This window comes from Dermacentor silvarum, chromosome 2 (genome assembly GCF_013339745.2).
Source record: "Dermacentor silvarum isolate Dsil-2018 chromosome 2, BIME_Dsil_1.4, whole genome shotgun sequence".
In the NCBI taxonomy this organism is placed as follows: Eukaryota; Metazoa; Arthropoda; class Arachnida; order Ixodida; family Ixodidae; genus Dermacentor; species Dermacentor silvarum.
The window spans coordinates 130,220,340-130,245,231 of NC_051155.1; the positions used below are offsets into that span (position 1 = coordinate 130,220,340).

General features: G+C 44.9%; 1 protein-coding gene across 2 annotated transcripts; it reads left to right on the plus strand.

The window, feature by feature from the left end:
- The first annotated feature begins 132 nt into the window (after positions 1–132).
- LOC119441761 (uncharacterized) lies at positions 133–23,022 on the plus strand. Of its 2 annotated transcripts, none has more exons than XM_049661596.1 (6): positions 133–250; positions 3,361–3,675; positions 11,827–11,982; positions 14,958–15,131; positions 17,910–18,276; positions 22,929–23,022. In XM_049661596.1, the coding sequence occupies exons 2-6, from the start codon at positions 3,403–3,405 to the stop codon at positions 22,940–22,942; spliced, it is 984 nt and encodes a 327-aa protein (XP_049517553.1). In that variant the 5' UTR covers positions 133–250; positions 3,361–3,402; the 3' UTR covers positions 22,943–23,022. The 2 variants fall into 2 exon arrangements, with proteins under 2 accessions (XP_049517553.1, XP_037562297.1); XM_037706369.2 differs by lacking the exon at positions 133–250 and adding an exon at positions 257–435.
- The last annotated feature ends 1,870 nt before the right edge of the window (positions 23,023–24,892 follow it).

The following is a 24,892-nucleotide window of genomic DNA, read 5'->3' on the forward strand; positions in this document are numbered from 1 at the left end:
TGGCTTCCTCGAACGGCTATATCAGCCACATATCAGCAGTGCGGGCTTTCATGGCAGTTTTGATTTACAAATTTATTCTTGCTCTACCAAGCAAAGCATTCAGAATAACAGTACTTTAAGATATTTAAGAAAATTCTGGTACTTTGAAAACGTTTAGAAGCGTGTTTAGCAGCTTTGACTCTGGCGCCGATAGCATTAGGCAACGCTGTAGGGAACAATTTCGCGCTCTCCACTTTACAGCTGACAGTTGGTTAGTATTTTATTTTTCTCAAATCGTGCCCTTGTGATTTTGCTTTAGAGGGACCGAAAAGATCCACGTACTTCGGCTCTCACTACAGGCCATTCTATTCATTTGCTGGCAGTTACAAGCTCGCGTGCTCCTGTTTCCATTTGCTTCTCGTTATTCACTGTCAAGAGCTCGCATCTTTACCGTTGGTAAGTGAACTTGTACCCTTCATGACGCTCCACACGCCGTTAGGCCAATTTGCATGAGCGTTGTCCAGCTAGCTAAACAGTTTTCCACTTGCTTTGAAATTTTTTTCTTTCACCGTAATTTGCGTGGCATGCTGCGCAAGAAACGATTGAAGACAATCACGAGCATATCCGGCTCTTTCTTGCAACGCGATTCAGCCGGCGCAAGAAATATTCGCTAACACTTCCCACAAAAATGACTTGCCGACTGCACCTGTACCATCGCTGAACTTTTGCATAAGGAAGAATTTTCGCTAGTATTTATTAGAAAATGTAACTGCGACAAAGCTTTACTCTTGTCTTAAAATTTGTCCACTCACGCCAACTTCCTAGTTGGCTGCGTTCACGAACTTCGGTTATTTTGTGTCGTAAATGCGCTGTTGGTTTCATGTTTACTTTTGGGCAAACATGCGCGACGTCTCTAACGTGTCGTTTCTTCGGGTTTTATACATTTTCAATCGCGTACTGCTCTTATTTATTACTCTATGCCAAATGCGCTAAGTAGTAGAAGAGCCCTGCCAAATCGAGCAAACGATATTCTACGTTTTTGCTTGCCCCAGTAGTCGGGTGCTGGTTGTATTTTGACGAAGTTTGTGCTTTGGAGTGTAGCCCAGTCAGTGCTTGCCGCAGCACTTTGCAAACGAACTAGTGAAGACGGCCGCGTATCTATTGCATGCATTTTTTCTGTAGCTGGACTTTGTGCTCACATTCATTTAGCTGTCATTACTGGTGGCCGAGGCTGAAGTTGACGCATTGTGGGGAAAAAAGAAAATTGCGTTCGATGATGTTCGCAGGTTTCAGTTTTTTTTTTAAGCAAAACAAGAGTGTGTGTTGTGCATTTGCGAGTCTTCTGTCATTCTCTGGTTCATGCTGCACTTACGGGCAGCATGCTAGCTAGCACGTGAATGTATTTGACAATGTTATTGCTGTTTATTAGGTATAATTTGGATTCTTCGTTTTCGGCAAAAAAAAAAAACCGATAATTTACAACTTTTGAACCCCAAATAAGTTGAGGATAGTCCGGTTGGACTCATTTCTCCCAGAAGTGCGGTAATTAATGGATGAGAATAAAGAATATTTGTTGGAATGAAGCCCCGATAACAGCACTTGGTGTGCTGACCTACTGGCAAGATGCCACTGTCCGCTACCCCAGCCTAGCACATGTAGCACTGTCATCGTTAGCTAGCAGTGACATTGCGAATGCTAGCTGGGATGTTGGATGTTTTCATGATGGGGGTATGGTCAAAGCCCTGACATGTCTAGGATTGACACAATGCTCAAAATGTGAATGATACCGTACGTCAACAAACGCTTGTAATTACAAGCATCACACCTTTTGCAAAGCATGCCTGTGTGGTTTTTCTTTCCTTAAAAAAACGAAGAGAATGAATTAAGCAAGAGTGCCAAGCACATCTCTATTTGTTTTCGTTTGAGGTTTGTAAAGGGGAAAATGATGACCTCCTACAAAGATTCGCATAAGTTTGCCACATTAACTGTGAGCAACTCTCCTTGTCAGTATATGGTTTTTTTTTGTTGTTTTTTGTTTGATTGTACAGAATTAAAAAAAAAAAAATCGCCTGCGCCAGATAGCATAATTGTAGTCCTTCAGTTGCATTACTCAGAGGTGAACATCACTTGCATGAGAAATTGAAATGCGTAATCAACTATTTAATAAGAATTTACTAATCAGTTTTTAAATTATTTTATGGCACATATTGGCAATTTACGTATTGTGGCCTGTGAGTTTGCAAGGCATATCCAGTTGGAACAAATACTAAGTAAGGATAGCACGTGTTTTGAGATATGCACGGTGAAACTTGTGGTAAAAATGCAGTATTGTATTTTTACTTTTTTTTTTTACAAACTGCTGTTTTATGCATTGAAACACAAAGTAACTGGAATGCCCATGTATTTTGTTACACACTTTGGGAATAAATATCTCGAAACTGCTGTCACCTGGAAAATTCGTTCCGAGTGGATATGCCTTGCGAACTCACCAGCTGGCAATTGGTAAATTGCAATACAGTTAAACCTGCTTATAACGAACCTCCATATAACGAATTCCTGGATATAACGAAGTTTTTCTATTCCCCTGCCATTACTCCATAGAAGCACATGTATTTGAAACCTCTACGTAACGAAGTGGCAGCGGGAGACCCCCTTGAAATAAAGAATTTTCCCCGCCCACAACCTAGAGATTTTGCCCCAAATTTTGTCATTTTTGCACAAGCAGCTACCGGAAGCACCTTCTCCGCCGCTACGGAATGTGAAGCGGCAGTGGCGCGCTTGGCGTGCTCGAATTCACGGCGACTGCGAGGCGAGAGCGAGCACACGTGTGCGTGTGTGCGAGCGTGCGTGAGGCGGGCCTGCATCTCTCGACCCGGTGATCTTGCCGCCACGGGCGTGCACCGTCCCCCTCCCTTCATTCAAACCTGATCCCACCGCTTGCTGCAGCTGGCATAGCCCACCTTGCCGGCGCTCTCCTTTTCCAGTTGATGTTGCTGCAAGTCTCTGCGCTTCACTTCACTAACCTGACACTATACAATGCTACGACGCCATCGTGTCGCTCGCTCCTCGTTTCCGAAGCCTCGCGCTTGTGCGAAACGACATGCGTCCACGGTGTGACATTCCAAGGATCAGTGCTTCGACAAACATGCGCTGCGAGGAGGAATGGCTGGTGTAACACTCCAGCAGGCATGTGCGTGCTAGGCGTGTGCAAACAGATGGGTCAAACACAAGGACAAACACATATATGTGTTTATAAACTGACCCTTACTTAGTTTAAAGTAAGGGTCAGCTTTATGTAAAGTGATGCTGTCGGGTGTTCTGCCAATTAATGCACACTCCCGTATGATTTGCGAAGCATCTTTGCGTTTCCTATTTTTGTAGTTTGTGGCATCCAAAGTTTGGGACGGCAAAAGAAGAACTGCCATGTCGACGCATCGTCGTGCTGCTTCTCCGTCAACGGAGACTCGTCTGGAAGCCCTGGAGTCGTCGCTGCTCGTGTTGTCTCAGAAGATGGAGACATTGCGGCCTCTGCTGCACCGTGTCCTTGAAAACAGTCAGGCGCTACAGCAGCAGCCGGCCGGAGGAGGAGGGGCAGCATCATCCTCGGCGGCCTCCTTTGGGTCGGAGTTCCTGCACGACTTCTTTGCCGATGACTATGATGAGGGAGGCGGTGGTGACTTCTCTGAAGATTCCCAGGTTGGTGGTGCTGCATACGAGGTTATTTACATCCTTCTACAACTTCCTTAACTAAACTGAACATTAGGAAACACTCTGAAAGGATTCAGCAGAAAGCTGTGAGGCTTATCTGCTCTGAATTTAAGCACACTGATTCTCGTACTGAACTCGTGAATACTAACAACATGGAACTACTTGAAGTGAGAGGGACAAGATGTGGTTTTGAACTTCTTGAGCTTGCTTTCTTAACATTAAATTGGCTATTGGCCACACATTGTACCTTTCCCTATTGTCTACCAGACCTACACAACATTTACTAACACACTTTCTAACCCCATATTTTGCCAGAGCTAATATTTATAAGTTTTCCTTCGTGTCGCATTCTGTATACAGTTGGAATGACCTAGCTAAATCTTATGACTCCCTGTCTGAATAGGTGCTGATCATTTTTATTTGATAGATTTTTTTCTCATATGGGGCTACCATGTTTTCTCTGAAATGCAGATTTGTTTTATCTGTGTTGCCCGACTTGCTTGGACCAGTTTCTTCTGCAGTGTGTAATAAATAAATTTGCTTATGCATTGGCACCAATGGACAGCTTGCACCGATGACATCGTGGGCATCATATTGGCAAACCCTGACATAGCAAAAAGTGGTTCATCAATCCATTTGGTCTACTACATTTACCTCATCTTCATCAGTGCAGTACGGCGTGTCAAAGGTCAACACTTATCCTCCTCCTCATGATTTATTAAATCCTTAACCCAGGGCTGCTCCCCCATGGTCTGCGGACCGCAATCTAGTTTAGACATTTATAGTATACTGGTGCAGCAATTGAAGCATGGCCATACAGTGGGGAAAATGCCAAAGACAGGGCATGAAATGAACCTCAAACAAGAAGGGTGCGGTAGCGAAGTAGCTCTTGTTGGTAGTAGATAAAGGTGTGCATTCACTAAAAGAAAGTTATCAAGACCGCGCTATTGGGGCAGCGTCTTTAATAGAATTGAGCATGCGCTTGCCCTATATGCGTCCATTGAATAACACTGAACAGGCTGCCTTTCTGCGAGCAAAAGATGCAATGTTTCCTTATAAAATTGTGGCCCATGTGGCTCCAAGAGAAGTTCGTTTTGGCCCTCGCTGGATTTGAGCTGTGCAACCCTGCCTTAACCCATTACTACATGGCGTTTCATACCTGATACACATAGAATAAATTTTGACTTAATATAATCGAAATGAAAGAAATTTATGCATATTTACTTGGAATCTGGGTCAGCAAGATTTGTTTTTTCAATTCCAATTCAATCCAAGTTTATTATATACCTAAAAAGGTTACATAGTTGTGCATATACAGAAAGCATATCATATCATTATCAGCATGCATATCATTACCGCAGGCTGAGATATTTAGCATTGTTAGGGAACACTCGGCCCTGCTGCCATCCAGAATACTTCTGGTGTATCTATTGACAGCTTCTTATAAATGCTTAGATTTTATCTTTCTTCTGCACTTGTTGATTTTAACTGCGACACCTTTGCACAAAAGGATGACGTATGCATAGGTTCGTGCATAGCTCCTGCTTTAAGTGACCTGTTTTTATCAAAATTTGACAAGCATGTTGAGGCAAGTGTTGACAATACTTTTGTTGCCAAGATTTCGGATATGTAGATGATTTTATTATTTTGATAAAAGTGGTTGGCAGTGAAGAGAGGGAGGACATTGTGAATGGTGTGTTTGGTTTGTCACTCATGAGACGTCGGTTGAGGGCTGCTTGCAGTTCCTAAATTTCTTTATTAGCTTTAACTACAGCCTACTTTGCTGGACGTTTTGTCCCAGATCCCCCAAAAAACTCTCCTTAACTACAATTTGGGCCCACTCTCAGATAGTGAAAAGGGGAATAGCAATGAACTTCCCTGAAGCGGATTTGCAGAAATCCTGTGAACATGAGGTAGCCTGTAGTGTGTAATAGCAAGCTAGTCGACTGCGTAGTGCCGGGTTCCCTGAACACATGATAGTGTCTGTGGCTGAGAATCTCATTCACGAGGTCCAGCAACACCGACGGCCCACCGGGTGATGGGAACAACGGCACCAGGTGCGTCCTGTGCTGGTGCCATAAATGCACAATATGTCACACCGCCTCTGGAAGGCAGCAGGGAAGTGTGGTGTTTTGGTCGTTTTTTCAGCGCTGCAAAAACGATGTGCCACGTAGTGAATGAATGGTCAACGTACTGATGCTTTGTTTGAAGAAGCATGCTACGCGCTTTGTTGACTGCCATGTGGCTGTAGTTTACATGATTACCCTATTGTGCAGCAAGTGCTATATCTGCCAAATGGGTCGGTGTTTAAATGATCACTTGAGGGAGCATAGGGCAGCTGTCAGTGCCTTAGCGGCTGGTGGCCATATGGCTAATCATTGCCGCATCTGCTTGTGCGCCACGCAGTTTCAAAGCACTCGTGTGCTTGGGCGGCTCCAGAGGCGGGTCCATAAAGAAATATTCGAAGTGTTTTGTATCAAATAAGAGGGTGATAGGTGTGTAAGCATCCCGTCCCTGGCTCTCACCAAGAAAGATTGTTTGTATCTGGAAATTAACCTGTCCACCGAATTGTTCCGATAGCTCCTGTGTTAGAGGGGGGAAGGGATGTTGCTTCCTTGCATCGAGGTTCTGTGCGTCCCATGAACCCTGTGGCTTCTTTACAGTAAAAAATTCAGTTGAAGTCTAGTGTTGTTCTCGCTGTCGTTGATGTCTTTTTTGCGCTAGTTAATGATGTTTCAAGTCTGATTTTCCAACTTCACTCCATCGAAAACCCTTCTAAAGCTTTTTCAACCAATTTGTTTCATGTTCTAAGTGTTAAGATCGCATATGACCTCTTCACAATTGCATATATATATATATGTACTTGTCATTGCCACCAATGGTACTGACACCATGCCATCATTCCACGTCTGCCAAAAGGCGTAAAAACTGCTCAATTCCAAGAGTGGAGTCTTTGAGCGCCTACAAAGTGCTGCCTTTGTGTAGTAGAAAACAGACTGCAATAAACACGCTCCTCCAGTGCTGACGAAATGGCTGCCATTAATGTTGTAGAACATGAATACTGAATCAATGCGGCCTTTGAGGTGCTGAAAAAGTGCTGACATCTATGCAGTAAAAGAAAAAAAGAGCGAAGTAACCATGAAGATTTAGTGCTGCCACTGCAGCCGTCCGTCTATGTAGTAAAACAAAAACTAAGTGGACATGCCAAGTTCCTCCAAATCTCTTGAAAATGGGATTATTGCTGTTGGTGAGGGTGAGCTCGTCCAAAACACTTGCAGGGTTTAAACGCCTGGTTCTGAAATTGAAATTTTTTATTTTTTGACCTATCTTGATAAAATTATGCATAGTTTAGTTTTCCATGCCGATTTCAAGTATTACTTTGTCTTACTTTGTGCAGGTCAATTATTTCACGAGTTAGTTATAATTAATTGAACATTATATTGTTTCAGGCCTCTATTGTGAGAGGATAACAGAATAATTAATTTTAGTGCATGGGTCAATAGCCCAAAGGCGAAGAATGCAATAATGCAACAATTTTTAAAAAGTGGTTAATATAAGTGGCCATTTTAATTGAAAATCACTTTTAGCGATGTGGGAACAATGCAGCAAGAAATAGAGCTAAATATAACTAAATTTTGAAGCCATCACTTTCAAATCGGCTTGCATTATACCACTTATACACGCACCTTTCTACTGCAAAAAAAAGGATTCTGCCTGCTCTTGGTGCTGAGATATCAACGCTTGCAGACAGCAACGTGTCAGAACAATTATTTACAAGACAATTGCAAAAAACAACTCAAGATAGGAGGGACACTGGTTTATGGAGTTAATATTATTACTTGACCAAAGTATTGATTTGTGAAGTGAGGTACTTTACAGATTAGTGAAAAAAAGAGACGCCAATAATGTCAACAATGTAAGTCTTAAAAATGAGATTTTTTTGCAATTTTTGGCCTACTTGGACCAGACTGCCCCTCGAGCCCTTTTGCTCCACTACTTTTTCATTCTCTTAGATATGAAGAACTTAACTGGGAGGCTTAACTGGGAAGCTTCAACTACAGCCTACTTTGCTGGACGTTTTGTCCCAGATCCCCCCAAAAACTCTCCTTAACTACAATTTGGGCCCACTCTCAGATAGTAAAAAGGGGAATAGCAATGAACTTCCCTGAAGCGGATTTGCAGAAATCCTGTGAACATGAGGTAGCCTGTAGTGTAGTGTGTAGTGTAGCTAGGTATACGAGGCTGTGTCTCCTCGAAGCTCAAGAAAAGCGGCATGTCCTGTAAGCGTTCTCCTTTTAGGTAAAGTGAAAACAGTTTCTGGGAGAGATCTTCGACACTCCGCGCATAAACCGTGTGCAGCGGAAAAACAAATCAGCTTTCTGTAATGTAAGGCAGTTGAAACTGCATCTTTGTAGTCATGTAGTCACACACAGCTTTCATTAATTGCCAAATAATTGGCTGCGCACCGGAAGCATTACATCATTGCTATCCACACGCAGAACGGCTTCAGTGCATGTAGTTTGAAAGCTGCAAGCACCTATATTTTTCATCTACTCCTGTACAGTATTCCAAAGCTAATGTTGAAAAGAAAAAAAAAGAAATCTCACCTTTACCATTCGCATAAAAGTTAAGGAGCACTCAGAATGGAAAATAGGTCACCTTTATTAAAACAAAGCACTCACTACAAGTGCACACAACAGTTCATGGATCTTCTAAAGTATATCTCATTCAAGTTTGCCTTTTCATGCTCCTGTTGCACTTCAATCGCACGGTCATTTTTCTGGTATTTCACTCATGTGAAATGTGCATGTCTATTAAAAGATAGAAAAGAGCTCCGATTCGTCGACCTCCAATTTTTGGGATCGCTTAAGAGCAGCATTTCTTTCAACCATTTTTTTTTTTCTTTCTTAAATTTGAAGTTCTTATGGAAGGGGCAGGGGTGATTGTACTACTTGCCCATGCGCAAGTGCCCTATATCTTCGCGATGTTTGCCTTTTTGGAGGGATCAAAAGCAGAGTGGAAGGTTCGGGAACAGACAAGGATCCGTACATACTTCTATGCTCATGCACCGTGCTCACTTTTAGCCTTTATGACATGCGAGGTTTGACTTGATTACATCACGTTCCTGAAACTGTACATCAAAAATCTTGCATGATTTCCCTCAAACCTTTGTCTGTGCAAAAAATGGCTCTTTGCCACTTCTAAAGTAACAATGGGTCTTGCAGAAGGGGGAATTAGGCGGCGTTTGTAGGAGCTTTCCATGCAAACGGGCATGGAACACATCGGCATGTTATTGTGAAGTTCTATATTATGATGCAGAATATGGCACCACGAATAAGGTTTATCTCAGGAGGCAACAAAAAAAAAAAGATGGGCCTACAGACCAAAGCACGTGCGTGATATTAACACTCGGTGACCCGCACGTCAAAGGTCCTCAAGTGTCTTCATGAGTGCAGTACTTGGACCGGACGCAAAAGTATGTGTGAAAGCTGGCCACATGCACACTGTACGGTGATGAGGCACACACGGCGAAAAAATAAAATCGGCTACCAACACACAACGCAGCGCAAACAACCGTGGCAAGCGTGCACATGTTAGCAGTGCAGCCCTCACAGTCCCTTGGAACATATTGCACCTGCCAAGAGATGAGGAGCTGTGGAACTAAAAAAGGTATCTATAATTGTTGGCTATTACCATGAGAAGAGGCTTAGTAAGCCAGAAAAAGTGTAAGAAGTCTAGCGGTGACACGGCCCGCACCTGCATGCTGGCACGTTAGGCATTGGCGTCTGCTCGAGCCTAGTTAATGTTTTACTGGTAAATATGGGCTACATTGAATTATAAAAAAAGGCAAACATGGCAAGTTTCAAGAACCTTTACTGAGCCAAAGCAACCCGAATACGAACCATACCTTTAAATTCATCATGTCATGCTGCGCAAAGTTATAAAAATGAAACTGACATTCATTTTATCATCTAATAACCAACCTGTTGCCACGAAATTATTGAAAATAGTTTTTATAAAAAATGTCGCAGTTTCGCCCGAAAGGCGAAGCATCAATTGCGATAGCAAATTAGTAGAGAGCTATTCGGAGTAGGGATAGTAGTTTGATTGGCTGCATAAACTTGGACACATTTGGACTAACTGAATTAACAAGCTTGGTGTCAGGGCGCACAAACAAACAAGAATAGGTCACACCGAATGACCGCAGACGACGACTGTCAAAACGCTGGCAGCAAGTGCAGCCGCTGCAGCGGGCAAATTGTTCGCGCGGTCAATGCTTCAACGGAAACTGAGCGGCGAATGCACAGCGCATACAAAGGTCAGAGCCGTGTGGAGTTAAGAGAGGGTACGGGTGACCGCCAGCGTCGGGCAAAGTGCAGAGGAGAAGTTGTTGGCAGAGGAAAAGCTGCCCCCCCCCCCCCTCCTCCCTCCCGCGCTGCCTTCCCACTTTCTTGCTTTCGCGTGGAAGATTGAGTGGCCAGTTCCCCTTGCGCCCGGTTGCAAGATAAGCATTTGGTGAAGCAGCACGTGTCGCCCCGCCTCCCTCCCTCCCTCCCATACCACCACGGCCTTTCGTGCGACGGTCGCATTTGCTTTCCGCCGTGCGTTCGCTCTCCGTGATAGCACGCGTCCCCCGCGCGCTTTCACTCACGCAAACGGCGCGGGGCGATGGTTTTATCACCCTTGGAATCTATACGGAACCTCACGGCGACGGCGATGCCGGCGGCAGAAATCCGGCTGAAGTGTCCATATAATTGCTATCGCAATAAAATACTGTAGCAGCCTAATCTGATGTACTCTTTGTCTTTAGTGTCCCTTTAATGGCGTACAGCTATATTAGTGTCTGGTATTTTAAATATGCCTTACTGTGTTTTCATTTTGTTTTTGTAAGCAAATAATTTATTTTCTGTTTTATTCATTTTGTAATAGATTGGGGGGTCTCTAGTGGACTCATGGGACAACGGAATGATAACACAGTAGTGTAAACAAGACATAAAGGGCTTTTCTTGCTCCTATGATGAACCAGTTCCAGCTAGCCGATGGGTGCTGATGAGTGGAGGAAGTTCGACTCGCCGCCACAGGATATCGAGCGAATACGTTTGCCCAATGCCAGACACCAGCACCTAAGTCGTTCGCGGATGCAGTCATGCGTATGGAGGTCTGTTCAAGCAATCATTTTCATCCATCTCGGTGTCCTGCTTTGGAAGCCTCTCGTGGGATGGTTCTGTAATGCGTGCTGGCACGGCGCCATCCTCAAACCAAAGATGTTAACATTAGCTCCTGTTGCGCCCGAGTGTCTTACCGTCAGGTAGAGTTAGCAGCACAACACTTGCACTATCTCTCATACTACTGCACAACTACTGGCGCCGCACGTGCTACATGAGGAAGCCAGATTCCAGGAGACGTGACAGCCATGTAGAGAAAACATCAGGGGATGCAAGAGACTCAAGCCTCCCCACACCATACAGCACGAATGTGGTGGCTTCTTGGCTGAAGGTGATATGAGCAGTCAGCCGACTAGGTCGTTAGAGCCTGCAAAACGTAGATGTTTGTGGGTCTACAAAAAGAGAGGGGGAAAAAATGTAAAAAGCACTCGTACAGTATTGGCAATAGTGTATAGTATGTATACTAACATTTGTATGCTAATGATGAGAACAGTTAGAAATTAGTTTGCAGCATCTGCACACTGTTCTTGAATTAACATAACATAGTACAATACGTCTAGTGTGACATTCTCAAATAGAAAACAGTGTGGCAACAAGGCCAGTGAAAAACAAGAACGCACCTGTCCTGTTGCTTGCTGTTTTTTTTTTTTTTTTTTAATGTTACTCAACCAACTAGCTAAACTCTGGACTCTTATATCTAGTGTGGTTCTTTTGTCTGTTCCAGCTGTAAGACAAGTTGAGATTGCTCATTAATTGTATCACATGTTTTCTTGTCACAATACCTGCACTCCCTTTCTCACTTACGTTTCCACCATTATAGTATTTACCAATTCACACGGTGTCCTGCAGGCATTTAAGAACGTGGCAGCCACTTCTTTTACGTAGTGAACTTCAGCTTGCAGCTGTCCTCATCTGCCTGTGACAAGTGAGATAAACACTGTTTTTTTGTTTTTTTTATTGCTGTCGCATGCAGGAGAACCAGTGGACGGAGGAAGACTTTGATGCCAGCCGGCCAGTGGCGCCTTACATAGGCCGCTTTGTGCGCCGATGCTGGGAAGCCCGTGGGCGAGCGGTGCGCTGTCGCAAGGCTCGTGCAGCCTACCCCAACCCAAACTTGCCTTTTCTGAAGGTATGTGCAGGGCCTGCTGTACTAACTGGCTGTAGCTCCTGGGCATAACGGGTGAAAAGCATTATGTATCGAGCGGCCAGTCGCGCAGCAATTTTACGTGTATTCGCAGGCTTTTTTCACGCTCGGAAAACACTTTTATGTAGCACACATTGAGCAATAGAAAGCTGTATCGGGAGTTCATGTTGCTCCACAACTTTCTCATTGGCACTTTTTATCAAATTATAATATTTGATAAGCTGATTAATTAAGACTAATTATGCTATTAGGTGGAATGCAAAAATCATGCATTATCTCCAAGCGACTGCAAACAACATTACCTTGATTCTATCCAGCTTCGTGTCATTTGCATATTTTTAAATCTTGGTGCATGGTAGTCTGGGACACCCTGTATATGCATAGTGAAGAGTACAGTGTACTAGAATAGGGGCAGTGCACTCACTGCCGTACCCCTGCACCACGTCGCTGCGGCGCTCTCAGCGTCGACTGCTCCGGCGCCCGCCAGAGGCGCTGCCACCTGTTTCCCCTGAAAACTTCCCTCGCTTGGTATGGAGTGCGTTTCGTTGGATCGAAGTTATCGGCTCTCGACTGCATGTCTCGCCGGCGTTTTCAGCAGTATCCTCTGTGCTTGCTCTGTGCATGACGCTTTACTCAATGTGCACTGCGAGTGAATGAGAATGGCTAGCCGCTGTCGAAATTACTGCTTTGCACCCGGGTGCAGAACTGGCTACAGTCGCATGAAAGATGCACGAAAGACGTCTTTGTTCAGTGTTCCACATGATGAAGAATGGCAAAAGGAATGGGAGAGGAACCTCAACCGTGCAGATAAGACACTGGATGAATCTTGCGTGGTCTGTGAGTTGCACTTCGAACCGCGATCCATAATTAGGGACTCTGTGCACCTCATAGAATGCAAAGAGGTGCGCATTCCTCGTGACAAGCCACTGCTATCAGAAAACGCTGTTCCCACGATTCTTCCAAATTTACCACAGTGCCTTACGAAGACGACACCGAAGCCCAGGAACAAAAGGAAAAGGTGTGAAAGTGGCAAAGCACCCGCGAAGAAAACAAGCCGAAGTGCACTAGACAGTAACTATTCGGAGTTTTCACCGGCTGCTCCCGGCGCTTCCGGGATTATTCTTTATTTAGTTGTAAATAAACATTGTTATTTCATAAATGTACCTGGTATTTTCATCTTTTCGATTTCATGTCGCGTTAACGTTACGAACGATGTGATACATAAATAACCAGCTAACCATCTTAACTTGTGCAGCAGTGATACCTAAATATTAAATTTCGGGAATAGACGGGGCAACATGAAAATGCTTGCTTTAGTACAACACAATTTTGCGCTGCACGCCTTACCAGCGAAAAAAAGAAAAACGAAGTGGTAGTTAAATTCGGCGCTGTGGTGCTGGAAACGCGGACGTACGGTCGTTGTGGTGAAACCACACTGACCATTTTATGGATCAGCTGGAGTAAGCACTCGAGTGCCCCTTGCTACGGTGACTGCAGCGGTCATATCAAACGTTTAACAGAACAGCCTTAATACGAGGGTATTTCATCCGTGCCTCCGGCTCAAACCATCGCCAACCCTCTGTAGATCAGCCGCAACAATTGCAATTTATTTCACTGCACGCTGTGAAGGTGCACCAAAAGAAGTTTCGTGCGCTGCACGTCATGCATTGTACTTTTATTACGGTGAAAACAGCAACGCACGACAGCCGCTTTGCCGCGACACGTAGGAAAGTGTCAGGTGACGCTGCGAACCGCGCCACCTGTCGGCGGCGACACGAAGTGCGTCCAGCTCTGCCACGTTGTGAGCGCACTACAACTGTTCTAGTACACTGTAGTGAAGAGGTAAAATGAAGTTTTCACGCTTAAAACGTGAAGCAAATTGATTGAAAAAGCTTTACAATGGTTTTTCGATGAAGTGAAGATTGAAAATGAGCCATGAAAAAAAAAAAAGGTCACTTTGAGTCAAAGTAATAAAACCACTTAAGGGGTTAATAATAATACCGCAATTTATACAGCTGATAAAACTGATTCTTACTTCGTGTGATACTTTGATATTGCTATCAATGCTCTGCGTTTCGTTCTAACAGACTTTTTTTGACACTGAAATTTGTTTTTACCGATTTCCCGATAATTCAAACACATTTATGGCTTCTTCTGTGTAATTTGTCGGCGACTGTACTTATTTGCATAAAAGGTCAAATTTCATTATAACGAAATTTTTAAATAACAAAGTGAAGTGTTGATTTCAACAATTCATTATATCAAGGTTTAACTGTATCTTATATTCGTTATAGTATGCATACAGACAGATATTGGTGGAAAAAGAATCGTGATCAGGTCTATGCGAACGAAATGCAAGTCGGACTTTTCGGACACTGTAGGGAGCGACCGTGGTATTTTGCTACTACATTTGTCAGTCTACCCCATGCGTCTGATCATGTGCGATTGCCGATAATGTCTACAAGTACAAACATTTTGACAATGAGCTTCCTGCAACGCCTTGTCACCAGCCACTCGGCATCTATACTTACGCCGCTTCGTCGGCAGTCGGCAACGAGTGTTGCGGTTTCATGCCTAGCCATAGACATGGCTGCCATGTTTATGGCATTGCATGTGCGATTCACACCCCAAAGCATTGTGTGCTGTCTGAAATTTTGGTTACTGCTGTGATACATTGGAGCTAGGGGTTGGAGGCAGTGCTGCAGGGAAGTCTGAAAATCTGGCAGGTCTGAAAACTCGGCCATCGGGAAAAATCAGCCGGTGACTGTATTTTACATTTTCGCTACCAGAATATCCCCTTAAGGCGCTGGCGAGGGGCCTTTTAAAAGGTTTTAAGAGCAGACTGTCTTTTAAGAGCAATTGTTTTCATTTACAAAATTGTACTATGTACTCCAGTTTTTATAGTGTATATTATTCTGTGTATGCGACCCTTGCAAGTGTGCTTGTGTTCACCATGCCAGGTGCCTCGGCTGAACCCCGAGTTCGAGGGCTACAGCCGCTTCCGGGCTATTGGCTTAGACCGGGTGCGGGACGAAGCATTCCGCTGCACCCAGTCGTCGGTGATGGGTGCAGTGGGTGCCCTGGTGGATCTGCTTGACTGCTGCGATCGCTCGGGTCCTAACGTTGCCCGACAGGTTAGCATTGCATGCTGTATTGATTATCATGTTGGCAAACTGTGCTCTAAACACGGAAGCTCATTTACTTAATTTTTTGTTTGATACTGAACTGCCTTTGGTTACCCGCCGCGGCAGCTTAGTGGCTATGGCGTTGTCCTGCTCAGCTCAAGGTCACGGAGCCCACTGATTTGGTGTCTTTCATAGCCACCACATTGCTTTGGGACATACACCCATGAACAAATCAAGCCTATTATGTTGGATGGAAAGTTCTGATGCCGTACCAGCAAAAAAATATATGTACTGTATTTTCTGGTCTATAAGTTGCACCTTTGTATAAGACGCACCCCCCTCAAAATGGCAGTTTTTCCGGAAAGAAAAAACATATACAAGTCACACCGGTGTATAAGACGCACCTGTTTGTTCGGTAAGTGATTTAAAAAAAAATTAGTGACGTTTCACTCCGTAAACGGGGGTCACGCGCAAGCTTATGGGTACCATATATTTCCACTCCAGGCGCATTTCTGCCATCATGGTTGCCGCGATGTTCCGTATAAAGTCCAAGGGCGATAACATCGTCCTCGTGCGCCGTATGCTGTATGTGCGAGTGAAGGCGTCTGACGGTGAGCTGAATTGTGCACAAAGGAGGAAAGCGGGAAGGCAGCGCGAGAGGGAGGGGAGTCTTGTACTCTGGTAGCAACTGCGTAGTTTGCGTAGCGGCGCGTGCCGTATCCTGACTGCAATCTGCAGATGCCACAAATTCGGGGTCGGCCGACTCGCGGTCGGCCTGCCGCCACTTGCGTTGCTGCTCCGTCCTTCTCGCACGGCGCTCGTGAACCCGATCACAAGAAGAACGTACCCGCCACCTCGATAGCACGCACAGAACCCGCAGCAATTAAGTCAACCAGTGAGCTTCGCGTGGCCATAACATCGAATCCGATTTTGACTGCAGTTTTTCCGGGAAAAAAACGTACTTAAGTCGCACCGTTCTATAAGACGCACTGCCGAAAAATTCAGGAAAAAAAAAATGTGTCTTATACACCGGAAAGTACGGTAATAATAATAATAATCATAAATAAATAAATAAATAAATAAATAAAAAAGGCAACATCTGTATCTTGTATTCCAGGGTGTGTCGTGCTATCTTTTATTATTTAATATCGTCCGCAGATCCAATCTTGGCATTACTGCGGGGGGTCATAAAGCATCATAAAATGAATCGGCTGTTTTGCGGCCGGTCACATCTGATGGCAGCTTATTCCACTGGTCTATTTCTCTGAAAAAATGAATATCTAAAAAGATCTGTATTGGAGGTAGGCTGGACCTTAAATTCGTGGTCCATGCGTGAAGACAGGTAGTGCGCAAGCTGAAGCATTAATTCCGGTTTCTTTGTTGCGAGTTGAATTAAACAGTTTAAGTTGATGATATTGCCTTCTTTGACCTGGCAAGCACCAGTTACATCATGTATCAAATAATTTTTATGAACCTTTCTTGCAAACTAAAAAGTGCAAATATAGCTTCCCCCATATCATTCTTTGCTTTGCAGTGTATAGCGACTGGCATACTTAATTGAAGCTAAGTTTAAGTCAGAATGTTGAAAACAGTTCTGTCCATATATAAGCCAAGTGCAGCCAATTGAATTGCCGTTTAGCAAAGCATTTGAAGGTTGACTGGAGAACATATAGGCCAGATGGCTTACCGAGGAACAGCCCTGTATAGTTCCAACCAGTTTCTCCAGCTGGGTATTACTGAGAAAAGTGGCCAACTGAACAGCAGGTATGTAAGAAGGCATTCCTTCTAAACTTATTTTGCAACCTTTTTGGAAGTGCTGCCGCGGAAGTGTGTCGGACAGATCCAAGGCGTTGCGTGAGGAAGAAAGTGACAAGTGATGTACATGCGGATAACGATCACAACCAACTGTCTGATCTGACCACGCATAGAAATCGAGAAAGAGCTTCATGTCATATATGTTGTCTTTCCCAGTCATCTTACCTTCAGCGTTCAGGTTTCTGGGTACCAAGATTGAATGCAGTATTAATTCGGTGACAAGGTGATGAGGCTGGCGAGTTCATTTGTCCAGCTACGAATTAATGGATTCTGGAGTTTTTCGTGACAAATGGTGATTTCATTATGAGGCACACTGTCGTTGGGGACTCCGGATTAATTTTGACCACCAGGGGATCTTTAACGTGCCCCCATCGCACAGGACATGCATTTTTACATTTCGCCCCTATCGAAGCGCCACCACCGCAGCCAGGATTTGATCCCGCTACCTCATGCTTAGCAGCACAACACCATAGCCGCTAAGCCACCGCGCTGGGTTTGTCCAGCTATGTGTCCAAACGATGTTGACTTTGTATATGCAACCCTCCTCCCCCTCCTTGCAGTAATGCAGGAATTCATTCTGCATTCATTCTACAGCGACGCAGGAATTTTGTAAATAAATTGTCTGTTTGCTTCACTTGGCTGCAACGAACAAAAAAAAATCTGGCCCCTCAGTTTCCCTTATTCTTCTTTCATGAAAGGGTCACTCATGACCCCTGAAGTGAGTCACTCGGACGACTCGCAAGAACGTAATGTTTATGAAATCTTCACTAAATTATTGCAAAAAATGTCTCTCAGTGTGCATTTCATGGAAAACTTGATTTTGATTCAGTGGTAATGTATGGTGGAAGATCATAGACTGTTAAAATCCCCCCCCCCCCCCCCCCCACATATGCTATTGCAGTACATCCCTCTCAGGTGATATGAAGCCGGTCCTTTTTCTTTTTTTTTTTTTCTTTAACACCTCTGTGCCAGGCGGTTGCTGAGCGCACGGGGGCAGCACTGGCCCACCTGGGCCGGGCATTTGAGTCGCTGTCAGAAGAGCGCCGCCGCTTTGTGCTGAAACGTGTTGCACCCGACCAGCGGCGGCTACTTGACGGGCTTCGTCCGACTAGTGCCAGCGTTGGCGATGGCGAGCAATCAACCGAGTTCCTGTTTGGGCCGCGGCTGCGGGACCGTGCTGCCAAGCGATCGGAACTTGTCAGTCTGCTCCATTTCCTGCGCGCCCGGGGCCGCCAGCTCCAGGAACAATACCAGCAGCAGAATGGCAACGGACAGCGGGGCAGCAGGCGGCGTGCCTCGCGGCGGCGGCCCAGGACTAACTTTGGGGCCCCCATCAGGCGTAAGGGCCGAAGGCAACTTCGGTTGCAATGGGGGCTTGTTGGCATGCCATCTTGAATAGTAGTATAGTGCAAACGAGATGGAACGAGAAGAGCATGTGAACACGTTATGGAACACATGTTCATGAACACATAAGCAGCATGTCTGCGGGTTCGTGGGCTCTTCTAATCTGTTCTTGTTTGTGCCACGCTAGTATAGTCGAGCCTCGATACAACTAACTATTAAATGTAATTAGGGTCCTTCGTGTTCAGGTAAAACCCAATATGATTCCCCAATTTTTGCACCTTAAACAAGTTTTGTGAAAATCAGGGTAACGCTGATCCGAAGGTTCGCTTTTCGTAAAGGACAAGAATAAGTGCAGGTGTTACAAAACCAATGAACACTGCCCACCTTTGTGAGCAGGTGGCCAAATACAGTCAAACCTCGATATAACAAAACTCTCGCTAGAACGAAGTGTTTAACTTTTTATAACTTCTTTTCCTTAGAACACTGTGTATTTAAACCTCAATATATTGAAGGGAGTTCATAGGCGATTTTAATATAATGAAATTTCACTGTTGCTGCAAAAGAATACCAAGATAATAAATGAAAACTTCCGCAGACGCAGATGGTCAAATAGTTAAATTACAAGTGGCTGCTTGCGAACGCACCTCCCAAAGCAAACACTGTGTGACCAAGAGCTACTGCTGAGGAGCAGTGTCATGTTCTGTATAAAGTCAAATGCGATAAGATGCCATTGTGCCTTCCTCATTGTATGCTTTGCGTGCGAGGGAAAGTTTGCAAGGGTGAGCTGAGAAGGATGGTGGCTTGATGAATGCCATCTTCCTGCTCGAGCAAGGGGAAAAAGGTTGGAGGGGAGAGAGCTCGCAATAACACGATCAAGTGCGTGCGAGGAAGGGGGGGGGGCTGCAGTTTGGCAAGCATCTCTGTTTATAGCACAGCCGTGGCTGCACATGGCTGTCAGCGCTGCTGAGCACATACGCAGCCCGCACATGTGCCCTGTTTTAACGCGATAGCATTGAGGGCCCCGTGTCGCAAAAAATTCGGTGTTGGCATGGGCGTGTGTCGCTCGTGCCAGTCGGCGGGACTAATCATCCCGAACAGTCCCGACCGGGTAGGCCCTCCGCGTGACTCAAGGCATTAGTGAACAAAATTGAAATTCTCAATGTAAAATCTGTCAGAAAAATCATAAAGTACGACAGATTGTAATTTGAATATATGAGAAAATATCATTCTCTTACGGTGGCTGAAACTCCCCTTTTCCATCAACAATCCCCTTTTCCAGCATTTCTTCAATTCATACAGCGGCGTGCCGCGGTTTCTTCCTTGTAAACGCACCGTCCAGATGGTGCTTGCTTCCTCGGCAGCCGCGTGCGGAGGCGAAGTTGGACAAAAAGGCTGCAGTTGCTGGGAAGCCTGATAAGCAGCCAGGGATGCTATTGCGTTCCACCCTTAAAGGCGAAGCTTAAGCGTCCTATAAATTTTTAATGTAATCTGCCGTGTGTGCGAAGAGTGGGCATGCTGAGATGGCGTGGCATCATGTGCTGCCTACTCAAATTCAATAGAATTATTTTTTTTCTCATTGAAATTTGCCTTTTCTGTTTGCCTGGTAATTCGGAAAAATTTGCAGTCCTACTGAGTAAGAAAAATTTGTTGGCGACTGTACTTATTTGCATAAAAGATTGAATTTCAATGTAACAAAATTTTGCTACAACGAAGCAAATTGCCGATTTTACCGACTTCGTTATATCGACGTTTAACTGTATATCGTAATAAATATTAATAATATATGATTAATATTTATTACGATATCACATGCTTTCTTTTCACTAAAAGGAGTGTAGACACCAACTTTATAGGCTAAATTGACTATAGCATAAGCTTTGCACGCTTACGTGGAACGCTTTTACGAAGAATGACTGACAGCAGACAGCTAAAAGGTAATTTATTTCAATTTTGATGTCTCTAAATGAAACGTGGCTCTCCTCTCCGGACTCATCGCGATAGCCATCATGAAAATGTAATTGTTGAGAGTTAAATAGTGCGATGCTAAAGACGCTGGTGGCAACGCATTTTCAAAGTGGCTGCACGTGTGTTTGCCGAAACACTGCCGGGAAATGCAAGTGCGCTTCTCCCACCTAGCTCCAGCATTGACGAACACGGGCGCATGTGTCAAATTGAGCAGCAGACGGCGGGCGAGTTCGTAGTCGTCAGCGCACTGGCGGTTCACTCTGTGAACTCCGTGACATCGGGTACTGCTTACATCACTCAAAGGTTATCCGCCCCAACTGGTGGGAATTCTTGAAATCCAGAATTGTGCGATGGAAATCATTTTATAGTAAATTACTGAAGACACGATCGTGCATATACTGGCAGCTGTTGGGGTCCCCTAGATGTTGTGTATTACTCAAAAGTAAAAAATAAATCACTGGAGTTGGTGTCTGCGCTCCTTTAATGCAGTAGAACCTCTTTCATACGTTTGGGGGAAAGACGCGGAAAAAAAAAGCGTACTAACCGAGGAAATGTACGATCCAAAGTAGCTAAGGAATTTGACACTTAACTCTATTTGACATCTACGTAATCCAAAGCGGTGCGCAAATCGTTGCGCATGAGACGCCGACGCGCATTGATCTGGTGGTGCTTTGGCGGCCCGAGGCAAGCTTTGTTGTTTTCCTATTGCGTTGTGTTTTAATACGGCGACGGGAAACCGAAGCGAAATCGAGCTGGGGGGGCGACGCCAGATGCCGCAGAAGCGAAACGTGACGCTCACATTGTGCCACCTGCAGCAAGAAACGGCTGCACACTTTTAGTGTGCATACTGCACACTAAAAGTGTGCAGTATGCTAGCAACAGCAGTACGCCTCACGCGCTGTAAAACAGATGGGTGAAGATGCCTATCGCAATAGGTTTGTCGGCGATAGCTGTGAATGCGGCATGCAATGACCCACGAGGAGATTTGGTGGTACAGGACTAACAAACTGAGTCTGGGCTGGCGTTTTCATGCGAGACAGGCGGGTGAGCATTGCGGGGAAGCTGATGCGGCAGGCGGCTGCTGTTCTCGATCGCTCGCGCCTTGCGCATTTTCTTGTTCACACGGCATCCAGCGGTCAGAAAACGCGTGATAGGATCGCAGTTTGGCGATCTACTGCACATTGGTGCCAAAAAATCTTGTTTTTCGGGAACGTAGGAACCGGTAAAAAATTAGTTCATTTTTTTGTGTTCGCAACTGCGAACGTTGGCGCCGGGAAATTGCTAGTAACGGGATTGTATCGACGAGGTTATACTGTAATATATTTAGCGTCTGCCGACCTTGAATTAACGAAAGCTTGTTGCGGTTTTTAGTAGTCGCGTTTACATAAATACGACAGTGGTACATCACATCTTCTGCACGTCGTATAACCAGTGTCTAAAGTTCATTCTGTATATTTTTGACAAACATTCGATGGCTATTCATGAAATTTAATGTGCACGAAGGATGTGTTTGTAGGTGCCTTAACTAGGTGGCGTCGCCGTAGCCAGCAAGGCGTTCGAGTGCGTGTCGACTCGTACTGAGAACTGAACTTCATCTATGCTAGACGTGACTAACACAGCTTTGTTAATTACGATAGAGCTCTATTGTTGTGCGGCGCAAGAGGTTATTGTAACCATGCTAAAGATGCTGTCTAATAGCATGGATAGTGTGGCTGTGGCTTGTGGTGGGAAGCACACAATGGAAAGAAAGCGTTTGGTACCGTAAGCCATGTTTTAATTGAAAGTCGCATAAGGCCTCCTTGGGGGAGTGAAATTTGAAAGTGTATGCCTCATTCTGTTGTCCGATTTTATTTTGTATTTTTAAGTTGAATAACTTTTGTTTGACTGCATCAGTTTTCATAACCCTTTGTGCATTCACCTTGGGATAATACAAGGAACAAGCTGTGACGCAGAACTCGGTGTGTATAAAATGGTTGCAGGGCCCTTTAAATGTGAAGCATTCTTTGGCTCATACCAGGCACCTTGCGGTAGGTAGGCAGGTTTTTGTCTCGCACTGTTGTGGGCCTCGTGAAACAAAAATTTTACTGATCGATGGTGGGATTTAACCTTGGCCTCCCAGCATACAGTTGCACGCAGATTTCTCATGTGCCAGCAGCAACTTTCTGAATTATTGGCTCATGTGCGACCTTTGCATAGCACAAGCAAGAGCACATGTGCTTCAGTTTTCATTTGACCAGATTTACCGTTGTCTCTCGCATGTGTGACAATAATGTGTGACAGCAATAAGCTGCTTATAAAAGTGAGAGCTTGGCAGTTTCTCCTAGTCCTTTCCTCGTAGCCGCTAACGTGATGTAGATACTATGCAACATTACACTGCCTTCTAAATCAGTCAAGGTTGTAATAGAACAGGTTTTAGTGTTTCTTCATCGGAGAACAAAAGTCTGGCTGTCATGCCGCCACTATGTGTCGTCGTCTTGCTGGTGTCGCCGCACACACGCTCACATTGTTCAATCTGCTAAAGCTTTGCAGAAACCCAAGCGCTGGATAGCCAGCTAGCTGCAACATGCTCCCTATAAAAACGATTCCTACATCATGTGGGATATGCATAATTGTTTTTGGGAATCCACCGTGTTTAGTGGGACTGCGCAAACATGTTCTTTTCTTTTTTCTCTCTTGATGCAGGACGAAGGACATAATCACCTGCTCCATAGCACAGGACATTGCACACGTCAATGCGCACTCACCATGTATAACAATAAAGTATATATTGAATATTCCTACTTGGTATCTTCTCCTTCTCCTTGCTGCTACTGATGCAGTGCATGTGTACTCTCTTTACCTGCTGGTCAGGAATGTACTCTCTGTAGCATTTCTAGGATGGAGAGGTGCACCTTGCGGAAAAGAAAGGTGGAATACACCAGCCCTCTTACAAATAGTTCCCTTATAAATACCACAGGCATAAAGAGGAGCTCTAGTTGTTCAGCAACTGTGAGCACATTTCAGCACTTGTGAACAGCCAAAATCTTGAGTGTGGGAATGAAGATCGCTTACTGCACAAATGAGTTGTTTGAAAAGGGCATTTCTCTGACCTTGTGCTCAAAGTACCTTCTCGCCAACTCCCTCCACCTCTTTGTGTGGATGCTTGCCACTGCCAAGGTGAACCAGGAAAGGCTGAATAATGGACAGGTTTTGTTAATCTTGGATTCCTTTGCAGGACCTCTCAATCATTTGTGAAGCACAGAAAGCTCCTCCAGGTGAGGGGTTTCCGTTCTGAGAAAAGGTGGGAACATGGATACAAAAGATGCCAAAGGAGAGGGATACTCAGAGAGGCGACTGGACTCGCTGGCACATGTACCGTACATGTTCTCTTTGAAGGATACTTGCTGCTGCAAACTTGAATTGTCACAGCGGTCACTCCCTGTCTTCCAGCCTCAAGCGACGCAAGTGTGGGTGCAGTCAACTTCTGTGGTTCCACTGGTTTCGTGCACCTCATTGGACAATGGGTCACATTGATGGTGTGGAGTTTGTGCGTCATTTGAGCCCAGAAGCACCTGACGATGTTGCAATGTGATCGTTTGAAAGTGGCATTTATGAGTATTCAAATGGTTGCAGTCAAAATGGTTCATAGCATCATGGTGTATTTGGCTGTAGACAACACTATCGCCTCGGGATGTTATGGGACCTCTCAATGCCACTGTATTCTTCGATTCGATTGCTGAGGGTTATCAGGTTTTTGTGAAGGCATTGTAATAAGAGGTTTCAAGGTGTTACAGGTATTGCACGTGTGCTGTATGTCTTGAAGGTTGTGGACAGTGAATGGAGGCTCGAAGTGCGATAGGCAATATCAATTATTCTGCATAGAAATCTTTCATAACATGACGTTGACGCGCGCTGTGCAAACTTCTGGGACTAGGCAGTGGGGATACAAGACAATTGTATAAGCGAGAAGGGCTTCACACAATGTTACTCCTTGCTGCACCTATCAGTCAATAGAAAGTATTAAGCTGGGAGACGCAGACGGTTTGCATACGTACGCAAGAACTCAAAACTCTGCTAAGAACTGCGACCCAGCCGAGCTTCCGCGGTGTAAGAAGACTGCGTCTTGCAATGTAAATATAATTCGCCACCGCCTGCAAATAGGAAAGTTGATACACGTATCCACTGCGAGCTTTTTCAACACGACCTCGAGTCAGTGGCAGTGGGTCTTTCCCGGTGATCTTGGTAAGGGTTTTCCGCACTGCACACGTAAATCGCGGAGATTAATTTGTGAGCGAGTATGAAAAATGCGCTCGGCTCACGTTTAAAAGAATTGGCACGCGACGCGTCCTCAAATTACGAAAGCGGTTTGCATGTTTGTCACAACGCTGGCATAGCCTAAGATTTCTGGGCGCGCACAAAAACTGAAAACGTTGGCGATAACGGCAATAACGGTACTTTTGGCGGTCACCTTGGCAACCAGCGCGGCCGCCATACGTTTCGCAATCGTCTGCTGTAATCAAAACCGTAACTAACTACTACTTCATTGACACAATCACAATCTCAAGTTGGTGCGTAAAATGTTTCTCGTTTTGAGTACAAGTAAACGTTCTTTATTTGGCACATACAGAGCTGCCGATATTTTGTAGCCCGACTTTTTGTTGGCCGCA